We start from the raw sequence: 14,409 nt of genomic DNA, 5'->3' as shown, positions 1-14,409 counted from the left end.
GTTTATACTCCCTCCGGAGGTCCGACACTAGTGCTCTATTCTTAGGTCTGTGTTTTAGTGCTTTATGTAGAGCACCATGGGCAAGTGAACACTTTTTATCGAACCATTTATAGGCCCTCCTTGAATGTGCAGTGTCGCCAGCCTCTAAATCTTTGGAAATCTGCTTGCAGACTTCTACATAAACAGCCACAACATCAACTCCTGCTGCAGTATCATCCAAGCAGACAGCCATGTTGGCCTCAGTTTTCAATGCAAGGGTCTTAAAAAATACCTCTGGGATGACCTTATTCCATTTAATCCTTCCCCCCTGATCTGTGGTTGACAGATGCCTAGGCGCCCCACCTCCTAGGTCCTTCTCCTTCATAAAAGTGCCAAAGTCCACAACCAGCAAAACGGGGTTATGGTCGCTAAAGATAGCGGTCACTACATTATAGGCCAAAGTTTTAGCCAAAACCCCAGGGGATAAAAAGATGTAATCAATAACGGTGTTAGCGCCTCTCCCTATAAAGGTTGGTGCTCTGGCCTCACCATTACCCAGGCCTGGTTCAAGTAGATTCAAGTTAGCGAGAAGGCCCTCAAGGGCCTCTCCTTCCTTGCTATGCTCAAAGTGGGGCACCCCCTCTCCAGGCGACCCTCCATAGTTATCATTATAACAATCCCCCAAACAGGGGTGAATATTAAAATCTCCCAAGAGGACCAGCTCTGGGACGAAAGAACAATCTTGTTTATAGACTGACAAAAATTGCTCCAGGGTGGTCAAGTACTCATTTTGTAAAGAACCCTCCCTAGAGTTATAAAAATTAATAAATAGAAATTTCTGATAATTAGGAACGGTCCATTCAATTATGAGGGAATTCCTTGGAGCAGAATCTAATTTCTTAGAAGCCCCTACCAGGTTCAATGAAAAAAGGACAAGCAAACCCCCTTTAGGTCTTCCCATTGATCCAGAAACTGCAGGAGAAGAGAAGCTAAGATACCCGTCCAATAAAAAGCTGGACGAGGTGTCCCAGGTCTCTTGAAAGGCAAGTATATCATACTGCTTGATAAACTTCTGCCAAATAGGATCAGTGGCTTTGGAACTAATTCCCGCCACATTCTAGGTAAGAATTTTACATGGGGACCTCTGGGAGCCTGATTCCAGCCTCTCCTCAACTAAAGTGCAAGGTAGTCAGTCGTTCGTCTTCATGGAAGCCAAAGGAGAGAAACGATTAGTGAGCCCTATCTCTGCTGGAGGAGAAACACCCTGCTGCACACCACCTAGTAGACTGGGGGAACCTCTGTCTGCCCTACCTGACACCTCTCGTATGGGCCTTTGTTGTACAACATTGATGGCTTGATGGTGAAGTAGGCGTGGAATGGTACGAGGGGGCCCCTCCCGATGGAATGCCAAAGATTTATTAAGAGGTCTTATTGGCCTATCCGGGGGATAAAAAAAGCCCAAGGGGAGAGGTCTGATGCTGTCATTTGTCAGGTCAGAGGCATCCCAAAACAGTCTTTGAGCAGTGTCATAATTGTCAAAATTTACCACGAGGCAATCCCCTGGGATGCATTTTGGGTGGCGCCCTACCCAGCTCACTCTCCTTGCCATGATAATGGTACTTGTAATATCTGTGCCCCCACTGCTAAACTCTGCACAATGTTCCCTAGCCAGTGCCATCACTTAATTGCTTGTTTCACTTGGGCCGGCCCTTGCTGGAGGGATCCCTGTAAAAACGGCCACTAAAGGGGCCGCCTCCGGGGGCAGCTCCAGGCAAATGGCCCTACGAGGAGCCGCACTGGCTACAAGGTTAGTGCTCTGTGACCCAGTCCTGATGGTCCCTTGCCCCTCCAAAACATCCCGGTTGGCCTGGTTACCTTCCCTAGAAACTTCTTTAGGATTATTTACAATTTTGCCCCCAGGCTGGCTAACATTTACATTTTGACGATTACCCAGCTTCTCGTTATGGCTTGGCTGTTGTTTTAAAAATGCGTCAATTTTCTCACATTTAGCCAGAAGACCCGCTACACATACATTAAGAGTGTCCACTATATATTTTGCAATGGCCACCAGTGCGGGTTCAAATCTTGATGTAAATAAGTCTTCAACAATGTCACAAACATGGTCCCTTAGGCTTGGTGGACAGACTTACCCTGTGCATTTCTCCTCCTGGAGCCCTTTAAATGGGTTCTTCGTCTGCGCATAATCACGGTTGGGGGAGCTGGTTGCGTTTTGACCCTTTTAGGGAGAATTGGGGGTGGAGGACTTAAGGGGACAATCAGCGGGGCCACTGAGGAGGGAATATTTGTAATTACAATTGTGGGTTCCAAGGGTATGCTAGGGGTGTGATCAGGGGCAAGACATGGGTCTGGATCTGGGTTAGTGTTAGCTGAGTCCAATCCAAGTTCCTTCTCAGCATAGGCTATTTTCCGTGGTCAGTACTCCCACCGCAGAAGTCAGATAAGAAATTATAGATTCAGATTTTTGGGGAATCTTAGCGACTTTACCTTCCTGGACCGCCCGGCATGGCTGTTTTCTCTTCCCCATGACAAGTGATAGAGGGGTGGCCCAGCCCAGCCTCTGTCGGCCTCGGACGGCCACAGACGGCCCGCCCTTTGCCCGGGCTAAGCCCGGCGCCGCCCGCGCGCGTCCCGCGACGCTGGGTCTCACGCTGTTCTTGAGGGCACCTCCGGGGGCGGGACAGGGCGTGCGCGCCTTCCTGGCGCAAGGGCCGCTGGGGAATGTAGTCCCCGGTCCGCCGCCGCGCCGCGATGTCCTGGGGCAGCAGGCAGCAGGCAAACAGGAAAGCCAGCGGCAACAGCAGAAGCAGCATGGAAGGCTGCAAAGATCCTCGGCACCCCCAACAACAACGACCAAGTCGGTGTCACTGTGTCCCCCGCTCCCCCCGAGGCTCACACTGTTCTTGAGGGCACCTCCGGGGACGGGACAGGGCGTGCGCGCCTTCCTGGCGCAAGGGCGGCTGGGGAATGTAGTCCCCGGTCTGCGGCCGCGCCGCGATGTCCTGGGGCAGCAGGCAGCAGGCAAACAGGAAAGCCAGCGGCAACCGCAGAAGCAGCACGGAAGGCTGCGAAGATCCTCGGCACCCCCAACAACAACGCCCAGGTCAGTGTCACTGTGTCCCCCGCTCCCCCGAGGCTCACACTGTTCTTGAGGGCACCTCCGGGGGCAGGACAGGGCGTGCGCGCCTTCCTGGCGCAAGGGCCGCTGGGGAATGTAGTCCCCGGTCCGCCACCGCGCCGCAATGTCCTGGGGCAGCAGGCAGCAGGCAAACAGGAAAGCCAGCGGCAACAGCAGAAGCAGCACGGAAGGCTGCGAAGATCCTCGGCACCCCCAACAACAACGCCCAGGTCGGTGTCACTGTGTCCCCCACTCCCCTGAGGCTCACGCTGTTCTTGAGGGCACCTCCGGGGGCGGGACAGGGCGTGCGCGCCTTCCTGGCGCAAGGGCCGCTGGGGAATGTAGTCCCCGGTCCGCCGCTGCGCCGCGATGTCCTGGGGCAGCAGGCAAACAGGAAAGCCAGCGGCAACAGCAGAAGCAGCACGGAAGGCTGCGAAGATCCTCGGCACCCCCAACAACAACGCCCAGGTCGGTGTCACTGTGTCCCCCAATTCAAAACATAATTTGCTACCTATTACACCAACAGCGTTGTAATTTAGCCTATACATCTATACGGTTAATGACATAACCAGGACCGTCCCGATTCGCTTTGGCTGTTGGACGTTTCAGACTGCGATAGTTACTTTGAAATATTTGGGCGTCCAGATATGCCGGGAAGTGGAGGATATGCTAGATGGTAACCTGACTCCCACTATAACATCACTTTGAAAGCAAATACGGTTCTGGACCTCACTACCTCTATCGGTAGCTGGGTGCGTTGCCATTACTAAAATGGTGATGCTACAGAGGCTGTTATATTATTTTGTCAATCTACCCATTATAATTCTGCTTCAGACGTTTAAATTATTAGACACCCTTCTCATTGAATTAATATGGTGTTCGGGACGTAGGCGTAAATGGCTTCCTAAACTACAGCTAGCCACGAAACAAGGGGGTATGAGAGTCCCTGATATGAGAGCTTATTGTTATGCAGGTCAGCTGCAATGGTTTCATAGTGGATTGCAGGCCGCAACTTGAGAGAAATAACTACGACTCCCCAGGCATGGGAGTGTGAGGAACGACATGCACTGCTGCTGCCAGGCAACAAAATTCAGTTGACGGCACCACCACTTTTGTGGACGGCTCTGTTGTATTAGAAGAAGGCAACACGCTATACTAAAATAACAGCACCCTACGACCCAAACATACCTCTAATGAGACTCCCAATACCATCGGGGAGGGTGACTCTCAGACATATAGAGGCGTGGGTGGAGACGGGAGTGTCCATGCTATACCCATTCTTTACCAATGGTGCATTGATGAATCACGGTACGTTTGTGAGGGAGATGGGAGTGCCAGATAGATTGTTCCTGCTACACGCAAACATCTCTCATTACATTCGGACAGTGTGGACCCCGGGCGGGGGGGGGGAGCCGTTGACACATGCACTGACACACATGCAATATTTGATGGGTAATGGTAGCCACCTGACAAAATGGTTGTACTGGGGTATCCGCAGACACACCTTGGCATCTCTTCAGTCAACCCGGGACAGGTGGGACACAGATATCAGGCGTGCACTCATGGACAAGGAATGGGAGGCACTACTGGAACACCCACCAAGGTCTCTAGGAACCCGAAGTTTAAGTTTATCCAGCTAATGATTGTGCACTGCGCGTACTTAACCTCACACAAGCTAAGCCTGATGTTCCCAGAGGTGTCGAGTGATTGATTGCCCGCGCTCCCCCAATGCCAGTTTACTGCATATGTTGTGGGATTGCCCGAGACTCTTACATTATTGGTCATCAGTGCAGGACATTGTGAATAGTGTGGCACCAACGGGAAATATTCAGTCACTGGAATATTGCTTATTGGGATTAGGTCCCAAGGAGAAAAAGGGAAGCCCTGTCCGCAAATTTGCTAACCTTGCACTGATCCTGGCAAAAAGAAATATAACCATGCGGTGGAAGGCTACTAGATCGCCCCTATTATCAGATTGGCATAATGCGATGGTTTGATGGGCAAGGGCGGGGGGAGCTGAGCTTAAGTGGGAGGAACAAAAAGGGATGTGAAAGATACCCATCTCGCTAGAATGGAATGCAATGCTAGAGGAGTTCACAACCAAGGATTTACAACCATAGAATTGGGACGCATAGGTCTGGGGTGCAGGTTTTGTCACACGGAAAGGACAGACTACTGTGTGGGACAGTCAACCTTTCTGTGTACTGCTCATGTCATGTAATGTATATGTGACATTGAAAATCACTGTTCTCAGTTGTAGGATGGCCACTAGACATGTATGAAAATGTTAGTTTGAGGGGAGGGGTGGTGGGTGGGTAATACGTTTTTCGATTTCTTTTATTGCATGCCCGAATGCAGTCTTTATAATGGAAAGTATTTGCTATAACATTTGTATTGGTATGAAAAGCAATAAAAATACGTTACAAAAAAAAAAATACATCTATACGGTTACATCTGGCTGCAATAGCCGCTTACCTACAAAACAGACAACATTTGTCTTTGTTTTGCGAGTCCTCTATCAGGACATTTATGGAACGACTTAAAAGAATCATCCCTCCTAGACTTCCACCTTTTCCAATGTGGAATCTGAACATAGTCCTTACAAGACTCAAGTGCCCACCATTTGAACCTCTGCACAAATGTGAGCTACAGTTTCTCACTTGGAAAGTAGTCTTATTTATAGCCATTACATCTCTCAGAAGAGTTAATGAGCTCCAGGCCCTAACCATACAAGAACCATTTTTACAAATGTATCAGAATAAAGTGGTTCTTAGGACTAATCCAAAATTTCTACCTAAAGTTGTTTCTACCTTTCATCTTAACTAGTCTGTTGAGCTACCCGTATTTTTACCTCAACCTGACTCAGTGGCAGAACGTGCTCTTCACACATTAGATGTAAAAAGAGCAAAACTGTATTACATTGAAAGAACTAAATCTTTTTGTAGACCAAATAAAGTCTTTGTTGCTTTTTCACCACCACATAAAGGCAATCCCATATCAAAAGCAGGTATTGCACGGTGGATCGTTAAATGCATCCAAATATGTTATGTTAAAGCTAAGCGCACATTAACAGTTCCCCCTAGGGCGCACTCTACATGCAAACTAGGGGCTTCTATGGCATTCTTAGAGAATATACCCTTAGATGACATCTGAAAAGCAGCCTCATGGTCTACGCCACACACATTCACAAAGCACTATTGTGTAGATGTGTAAGAAAACAACAAGCTAGTGTGGGTCAGGCCGTTTTAAGAACACTATTTCAAACCAGTGCAACAGATACAGGTTAGCCACCGCTGGGAAGATAACTGCTGTGTAGTCTATGCTAAAGCATATGATCTACAGCTCATATGCCTCGAACGGAAAATTCTACTTAGCCAGTATGCATCTGTTCTTGGGATATATATAGCTGTAGATTCATATGCACCCACCCGCCTCCCCGGGTACCGTTATCTGTTGCAGTATTATCTTACTTGGATACACTACACATGGACATCTCTTTCTACTCTTACTAACTCCATCATCACCCTTATGGCAAAACAATCTGGGGATGGAGTCGATGCTCATGCGCACTATCACCGAAAGAAGGAGTCGCCTACCTAGTGACTACAAAAACTTCTTCGAAGAAAAACAAAGTGCAAACATCCGGACCCAACACCAGATGGCGATCTATGCTAAAGCATATGAATCTACAGTTTAATGTGCCAAGAACAGATGCATACTGGGTAAGTAGCATTGTCTATTTGCCTTTGGAAGAAAATTCAGGGCTGACTGAACATTCACTTTCTCACATGGGTTCAGTTGACAGGTATGCAAGTTACTTATTTGGTGATGCAAGTGCTCTAGATCCAGTTACAACCAGCTCATCATACCTTTTCAGCGCCTGTGATCATCAGTGTAGATGGGCTCTAGCAAACATTTGTCAGTTGTGTGAAAACTATCATGGTTGTTGTAGGATTGTGTTCCATTGGAATGTTTACCCACAAAACGCATGTGTCTTGCTGAATGAGATTGCCATAATTGGTGTTCCCCAATATATAGGATGTGTTTCCAGAATTTCAGACGACCTTCATGCAAAAGGTTCTAGGCCAAAAGGGGGGTTTTACCTAAAGCAGTTTCTCTGATGTTGATTGAAGAAGCTTTTGAAACAAAGGATTTTCATTGTGCAACCCTACAACGTAAAGATTTAAAAATGTGGTGCTATGCGGCAATACATTTTAAATGAATATTGCTTTTATTTTAGTTACAATCATCTAAGTCAGCACCATACAGTACTAAGTAATTCACACGAAACGTGCAGCACAATTAATGCAACATGGGTGAAGCGGTTGTTCCTACCAACAGGAACGCTCGAACTAGGCCTTAACCGATAATATTCAATAGAAATGTCATGCAATGCCATGGTAAATGTTAGTACATTCATGCTCAATTGCTACCAATTTTCTCTGGCCTATAGGTCGCTTAAATTCCGGACTAATTGTGTAATCACCTCTTCCACTTTCCTTTAGCTGAAGAACAAAGGCTTGATCAACTACTGCTTTGATTATAATCCTCCAAACGAGCATGAGGTAACCGGACACCGAGTGATTTTATACAGTTGTCATGGAATGGGACAAAATCAGGTAGGAAACATTTGTTTTACATTTTAAACATAGGTGCCCTCTTTATGAATCTCTATCACCAAGCTGCAACTGAAAGTCCTGATTGACTGCTGCATCTTATTGGGAACCAGACTCAGCATCCTGTGATTCTGGGCAAGTCATTTAATTTCCATGTGCCTAAAATTAAGAATATTCATTTGCATAGCCAATAGGTCTCACAAGTCAAATGGGAATGCAAAGTTGTTGGCTTTGCCAATGTTTTGAAAAGTCTTATTCAGAAAAAGTAAGAACAAAAATTACAAAAACTGGGGGAAAAGCAAAGACACATCTTATGGTATATAAAGTCTCTACATTGAATTATATGTTTTTAATCTTTATACATGGCATGGTTTAAATTTCAAATACACTTCACTCAGAAAGCTGAGCACAATTTAAAAAGAATAAGTAGTGTTAGAATGTAAAGTGAAACGCTTGTTGAGGCCTTCTTTACTTTCCAAGTGATTCAGCTAGTTGGTCTTCAACAGTAGCTTAGAGATCAGATTTATGAGCCTCTAGGAACAGTGTGATGCTAAGTACAGCTTCTGCCTCAGAGGCCATCCCAGTGAGCTGAACAAGTGGCTTTTCACCATGCACCATAAATGCCTTTGTGTTCCAAAACTTGTGCTATCATACAATAGATGGCATGCAGGAAATAAAGCAAAAACAATCCTTAATTTCAGCTGTTCAACCACACCACAAGAACAAGAACCCTGTTTCTATGTTTTGACAGAAAGCTTGGAGGTGTAGGGAACAACACAGCATGGGGCGGAAGGGTTGCTTGGGGTGGGGATGGGAGCAACACAAGAGGGAATACATGCTCTCTCGTGGAATGCTTAATGGGTTAAATCATGGAGCTGTGAGTGAAATTTGATGATTGTTACTTAGTAGAGGGCGGTGTGCACCATGAGGAGTGGTAATCCATTTACGCAATGTCCATGCAAAACTTTTCTGGATTGTGAAGAGGACTGGGAGTGCTACTTACCTCTAAGTGGACCTTCGCAGTGTGAGATGTACCGTTAGAGCAGAAGGGCACAAGGTGTCCAAATAGCTGCATCTGGAGAATGAGCCTATCATGCAGTTGTTGCGACAAAGGCACAAGTTTCTTCAAAGAATGCCATTACCATAGGAAAAGCATTTTTAGTTTTGCTTATAATTGTTGGCGCTGTTTGACAGATCTTCATAAAACTTTCCAAAAGGGTCTCATCCACTCCTTCTCCTTCCTGGAAAGTTTCACATTGATCCATCAAGAAGGGTTCCCAGAACACATTTTCCTCCTTAATTTTTCCATAGGACAATTTACCAGTGATACAGCAAAAACTGTAGAATAAAATTAACACCAAATTTAGAAGAAATCTGGATCTTGGCCCAGGAAGTGTGCATTTTGTAATTTTGTGTAAATCTCTATAGTAGTTTGAGATATTAAGACAAAACATGTAGTATATTTTACTCCATAGAGGTTGGGTGAAGCCAACAGATCTTAAGATTAGACCACAACAAACAAAGATTTGATGGCAGCCATCTTAAAAATATGGGGGAGGAGCAGAGTAGGACTACCCTGTCACTTGACGCCTGATTCCCCTCCATCTTACAATAGATTTATGGAGGATCCGCGAATCTGCTGTAAAATAAACTAAAAAAGCGTGGACTTCCGCCCATTAAAAGAAAATCACCCAAGAGGTGGGCCTTGGGGTCACAATTTAAAACATTTGGGGGAGGCAGATGAGCTGCCCCTCCCCCCACAACCCTTTTTCTAGTCCTGAGGACACCACCCCCTGGGGCCCTGATTTAATATTAAGGGGAGGGGGACCAACCAGCCTCCCACCTTGAGCCTTAATGAGGGCCATGGGACCTCATCCCCCGGAGCTGCAAGTTAAGATAAAGGAGAGGTGAGAGGGCAAGCTCCCTTCCCCAAACCTTTGTATGGCTGTGGGGACCCCATCCCTCGGGGACAGTGCCATTGTGGTGGCCAGAGACCCCAAACTCCTGAGTGGGCACTGTGTTACCCACAAACTATCCCAAAGATTTATTTTTTAATGAATGGCAGCAGCTACTCATTTACTTTCCACTTCTCCAGAATGGGGTGCCACATAATGCTCTGCAAGGGATTTGTTGTTATTTTTTCTTCATCCTGGTTGTGCCCCTCGAAGGGGACACCACAAAGCATTTTTTTTTATTGTTGCATGGGGGGCTGCAAGGAGTGAAAAAGCCCCCCCCCCCCACCATCCCGGCAACTTTATAAAAAAATTTAAAAAACAGTAAGTTTCCTGGGTTAGTAAATCCATGACCCAAGGACAACTTAATACATTTTTAATGTACTCCAAGCTGTAGCTCTATGCTTTTTAGCGGGATTGCAGGGCTCTCTTGTGGTCGTTTTTTAGGGCTGCATTTTGTGGGCTGAAAATGTCATACTAAAACTCAAAGACAAGTTTTACATTTTTTTTTAAATAACACTATTATAATTTGTATGCCAATATTTTTTTAAAACATTGCAATATGTTAAGTAATGAAACATATGTCTGATTATCATTATTGATGTTTTTTTTAAAAAGACAATAGGTATGCATAAATATGTCAATACACTGACTCCTTGATAAATTCAATAGACCCACTTTTCAGATTTCACCTGGCTATGCTTGCGAAATCTCTTGTATAAAAAAATAAAAAATTAAAAGGGGTTTAGAGCCTGCCCATTACTTACCATTGGCTGGGTCCCACGTGGCTCCCATGTCACTTTACTTACCATTGGCCGGTTCTCACGTCACTCATTTCCTTGTTTCCTTGTTTCCTATTTGACAGCGTTCCTCTTAGCCTCTGTCTTCCTCATGGGCTTTGAGTCTTCGTCCTACGGCTGCTTTGAGCCTGGACCAAGTACTGCTTCCCGTGGCCAGTGTCCTTCCACTGCAGGCTTCACCACTTACTCTTTTATTTTTAATGTTTAAACTTCACAGTAGAGAGACTATAAAGGAAGATGTGAGGGTGTGTGTTTATGATTATCACATGTGAGTGTATACAGTATATGGACAGTAAACGTGTGTGTGAACTGATAAAACAACGCTACATACAATAATCGTGTTTGACTATCTACAGTTTAAGGCGAATCGCATGTTGATCTTCTCTTTGTTAGTTTATTTAACTCTTCCCCTCTCTTCTACCTCGGTTGTACCTCACCATTTCCTGCTGTACATTCGTGTTTAAGCGCTGCTTTGCACTGCCAGATTCCGCCCCCAATCTTTATTTATTATCTACTGGTGGCACGGCTTGTGGAATAAAGTCAGTTAACGAGTGTATATAATAAAAGATAATATCTGGCTGCAACCAGCGGATTTGGACAGGTCATGTGAAGCCTTGTGTAATTTATGTGCGTGGGAGAGGATGAGAGGCTAGGGATGTGTGAGGAGCAATTTAATAGGAGATTAATTACAGCAGCATGCGGAAGACTTATGTAATATTCCTCTGTCCCAGAACGAAAATTAACAAAGTGAGCTGTCTTGATGCCACCGAAAATGTTACCCCACAATATGTATATGTCTGCAGTAGCTACATTAACCTATTAACTATCTTATGGTCTGCAGTTTACACACACATTCTACTACAGGTGTATTAACCAACTGAACAACCTTATTCCGATATGAAAATGTGACCCGTATTATATACCGGTACATATCTCTGCAGGTTACACCCATTTTGCCTCAAGCTAAAGCTAGTTTGTCCTCAGAAAACTATCTTACTTGAGATTACACTCGGATCTCTGCCTCAGGTGTTGTAGCCTCTGAGCTTTCTTACTAGTATTAAAGTCTGTGACCAAGTGCTTCTTATACACTGATCTATATTAGGCGCTAACATCCACAGGCCAGCCTCCTAGGCCAATGCAAAAACAACAATTGATGGACGGAATGCTGCACAATGGCAAAACATTCACCCCCAGTCACAGGTCTGGGTTTAATCCATCGTTATTTTGATCACCACACCACCCCAGTTCAGACATGGCCATATGCAAATCAGTCTTGACCCTGTGCCTCATGGGAACAGTCCAGCCCGAACTGCCAAGCCATGTCTTCCCTGGACCGGAATCAAGCATCCTAGGACCGGTTTCTGGCTATCAGCCATCATCAGCCAGGATAGCTTGACTCCAGTGGCCTGGAGAGCATGGAACTCAGGTCTGAGCATACCCGTCCCACTCGGGGTGACAAATGCAAAAACAACAGTCCTAGGCCAAGACATGTGACCCAAGATAAACAGAGCTCTAGGGAAGGGCGTGAACAAGCTTCTAAATGAGCTGAAGACTTACTACTTTTTTTTTTTAATCTTGGGTGCAAATCAAAAACAAGCATTGGCAATAGGTTTCGCATATGTGAAAACCATTGACTTTGTCCATTTTTTTTGTTTACATGTTGCATAGGCAAACCCGATGACTTTGCCAATGCTTGTTATATTTTGGTGTTCTGACTCTTTGACATAGTCAGTAAGTTTGCCTTACATAAAATAATACCCCTTATACTGCACCATCACTTAGACTGTAGTGTTTGGACGCAGGGCACTGCCTGGTCGCTGGATGCCGAGGGAGAAGGGCACTGAATCCATGCACATCACAAACACAGGATCTAATAGTCCCAATGTGCTCCTTGATTAATTCCTTGATGCCAGGAAGTCCGATTGCTGTATATGCATTTGCTGGCTACAAACCCGTCCTTCCTGCACCGGACCTTCTTAGGTGTGGGTGTCAGGCACCAAGTCCAAGGGTGAACAGCCTGAAGCGCCTCCTCCTCATTGGTGTCTGTGGAGAGCAGCCTCATCCCTGGATGCCGTGTTGTCCATGTTGTAGGGTCCAAGTGAGCAGCCGAGCAAGGCCAGCATGCCAGGATCAATGTGCAACTGGTGCATATTTCTGTTGGGGAGAGCCACAGAGCCTAGCACGAAAATCTTTTTGTTGGGGAATGTTTAGAGTAGCGCCTTGTTGCAGTACTCGGGAGCAATCAGGACGACTTTGAAGTTGCCCACCTCATGGCCACGCTCCTTAACTTAATTTCTTTTATTTAATTGTAATGTAAGCTTGTTCTTCTTTTCAACATGAAATATGAGTAGCTGCAGTCCGACCATTTCACCACTATCTACATAATGTTGGGTTCTAAATTCACGTGCCTTTTAATAGCATCTGCTGTATTGCTGCTTTTTGGTCCTTGATCTACTTGTTTATTGATTAGATTTAATTCGCTTGGTCTGGTTTAGCTGTTTCTTAATGCTCAAATATTCTACACGTGAGAGCTGGACATGTAAACGTCAGTCAGAATAATGAAGCGAGTAATCACTTGTTCTGTACATTATTTACGTATGCCCCTTGTTTTCCAGTTCTTTGAATATACATCATATAATGAAATACGCTACAATACTCGCCAGCCTGAAGCCTGTGCAGCCGTGGATCCTGGGACGGATTTTCTCACTATGTATCTGTGTCGAGAAAATGGGAAGAGCGTTCCTGATAATCAGAAAATCATTCTCAGAGAGGTATTGCATTTATTTCTGTATTCGTGTATTCGGTGTCTGGTTGCTCCTAACAGAAAAAACACTTTCACGGGTGCTAATTTATTTCAAATAGCATTCCATTGTTGGTAGCCAAAATGACCAGGCGCATAAGAATGTATGTTTGAAAAATGTGTGATTCTGTGTCAAAGTGAGCTACGGTAGGCCTGCAGGTGTGCCCTTGACATAGGCATTAAAAATGACTAATTATATTCACAAATTAGCCACAGAGTGATTTGCATGTTCTCTTAAATATACAGCGGAAAAATAAAATTTACATTTTAGGTTTAAATACCAAGGTGTTTATAAATCGTGGTGGGTAAAAAAGCATCCTAGAATCTTTAACAGAACACACAGCACCACAAATGTATCAGAATCTTTTAGGGGTCGTTTGGTGCAGCAGTCCTTTGTAAAAACATTGCATTGGCCTTCTAATTCTTCTGCCGAGGCTGATACGTTATGCTACTACCTGTGAATATTTTGTTCCTACAGGTTTCATGGTTGATTGCCAATATTTGCTCTAGCATGTTTGCTGTGACTTTGTAAGCCCATTGTCTTTTATTGTTTGTATTTGCTTTCATGCTTTAAAATATGCAGCGTAACTATAGATCGTAATCAGTAATAAAATTGTAAGAAAATCAGTGAGTGACTGTTCGTAAATGCCTTGTTACGATCCGTTTCACCCCCCAGGAATGACTCTCGACACTCGTGGGGTTTGGAATCTTCTCTTCTGAATACATCCGGCAACGCTCGTAACTCGCGGCACTCTAAAATGGCCGCACTTCCATTTCCCGTTGCGTGGTGCCCGCCCAGCATAACAACTAGAGCGTCACCACATATCTCCCCCCTTTAACACCCTAACAATAGACCCAACATGTTCATGATTACACTCCTCAGTCCCAGTAGATCTGCATGTGGACAGGGATAGTGAAAGGAACAGTCTTACTTGGTCTCCATGCTGAAGTCCTCGAATTTCTTGGGGGCCTTGATCACTCTACCCAACTTTGTTCTCACTGGCTCCGGGCTGGAGTTTTCGCCTTGACTTCTGACTGTGTTTCCATCCCCTTTATACACTTTTGTTTGCAGTCCTCTATCTAGTCCTTCGCGTCCTTGGCTCCGTGGTGTTGGTTTTTCCCTCTT

At 45.3% G+C, this 14,409-nt stretch overlaps 1 protein-coding gene across 1 annotated transcript in view; it reads left to right on the top strand.

The window, feature by feature from the left end:
- GALNT12 (polypeptide N-acetylgalactosaminyltransferase 12) overlaps positions 1-14,409 on the top strand; it is a 1,011,450-nt gene that overhangs the window by 868,607 nt on the left and 128,434 nt on the right. Inside the window, exons 8-9 of the mRNA XM_078687689.1 lie at positions 7,621-7,734; positions 13,099-13,254. Of these exons, the coding sequence (XP_078543815.1) occupies positions 7,621-7,734; positions 13,099-13,254 (270 nt within the window). The remainder of the gene's footprint in view (positions 1-7,620; positions 7,735-13,098; positions 13,255-14,409) is intronic.

The sequence above is a fragment of the Lissotriton helveticus genome, chromosome 4_1 (assembly GCF_964261635.1).
Source record: "Lissotriton helveticus chromosome 4_1, aLisHel1.1, whole genome shotgun sequence".
Classification (NCBI taxonomy): Eukaryota; Metazoa; Chordata; class Amphibia; order Caudata; family Salamandridae; genus Lissotriton; species Lissotriton helveticus.
This window is presented reverse-complemented; position numbering and strand designations above follow the sequence as displayed.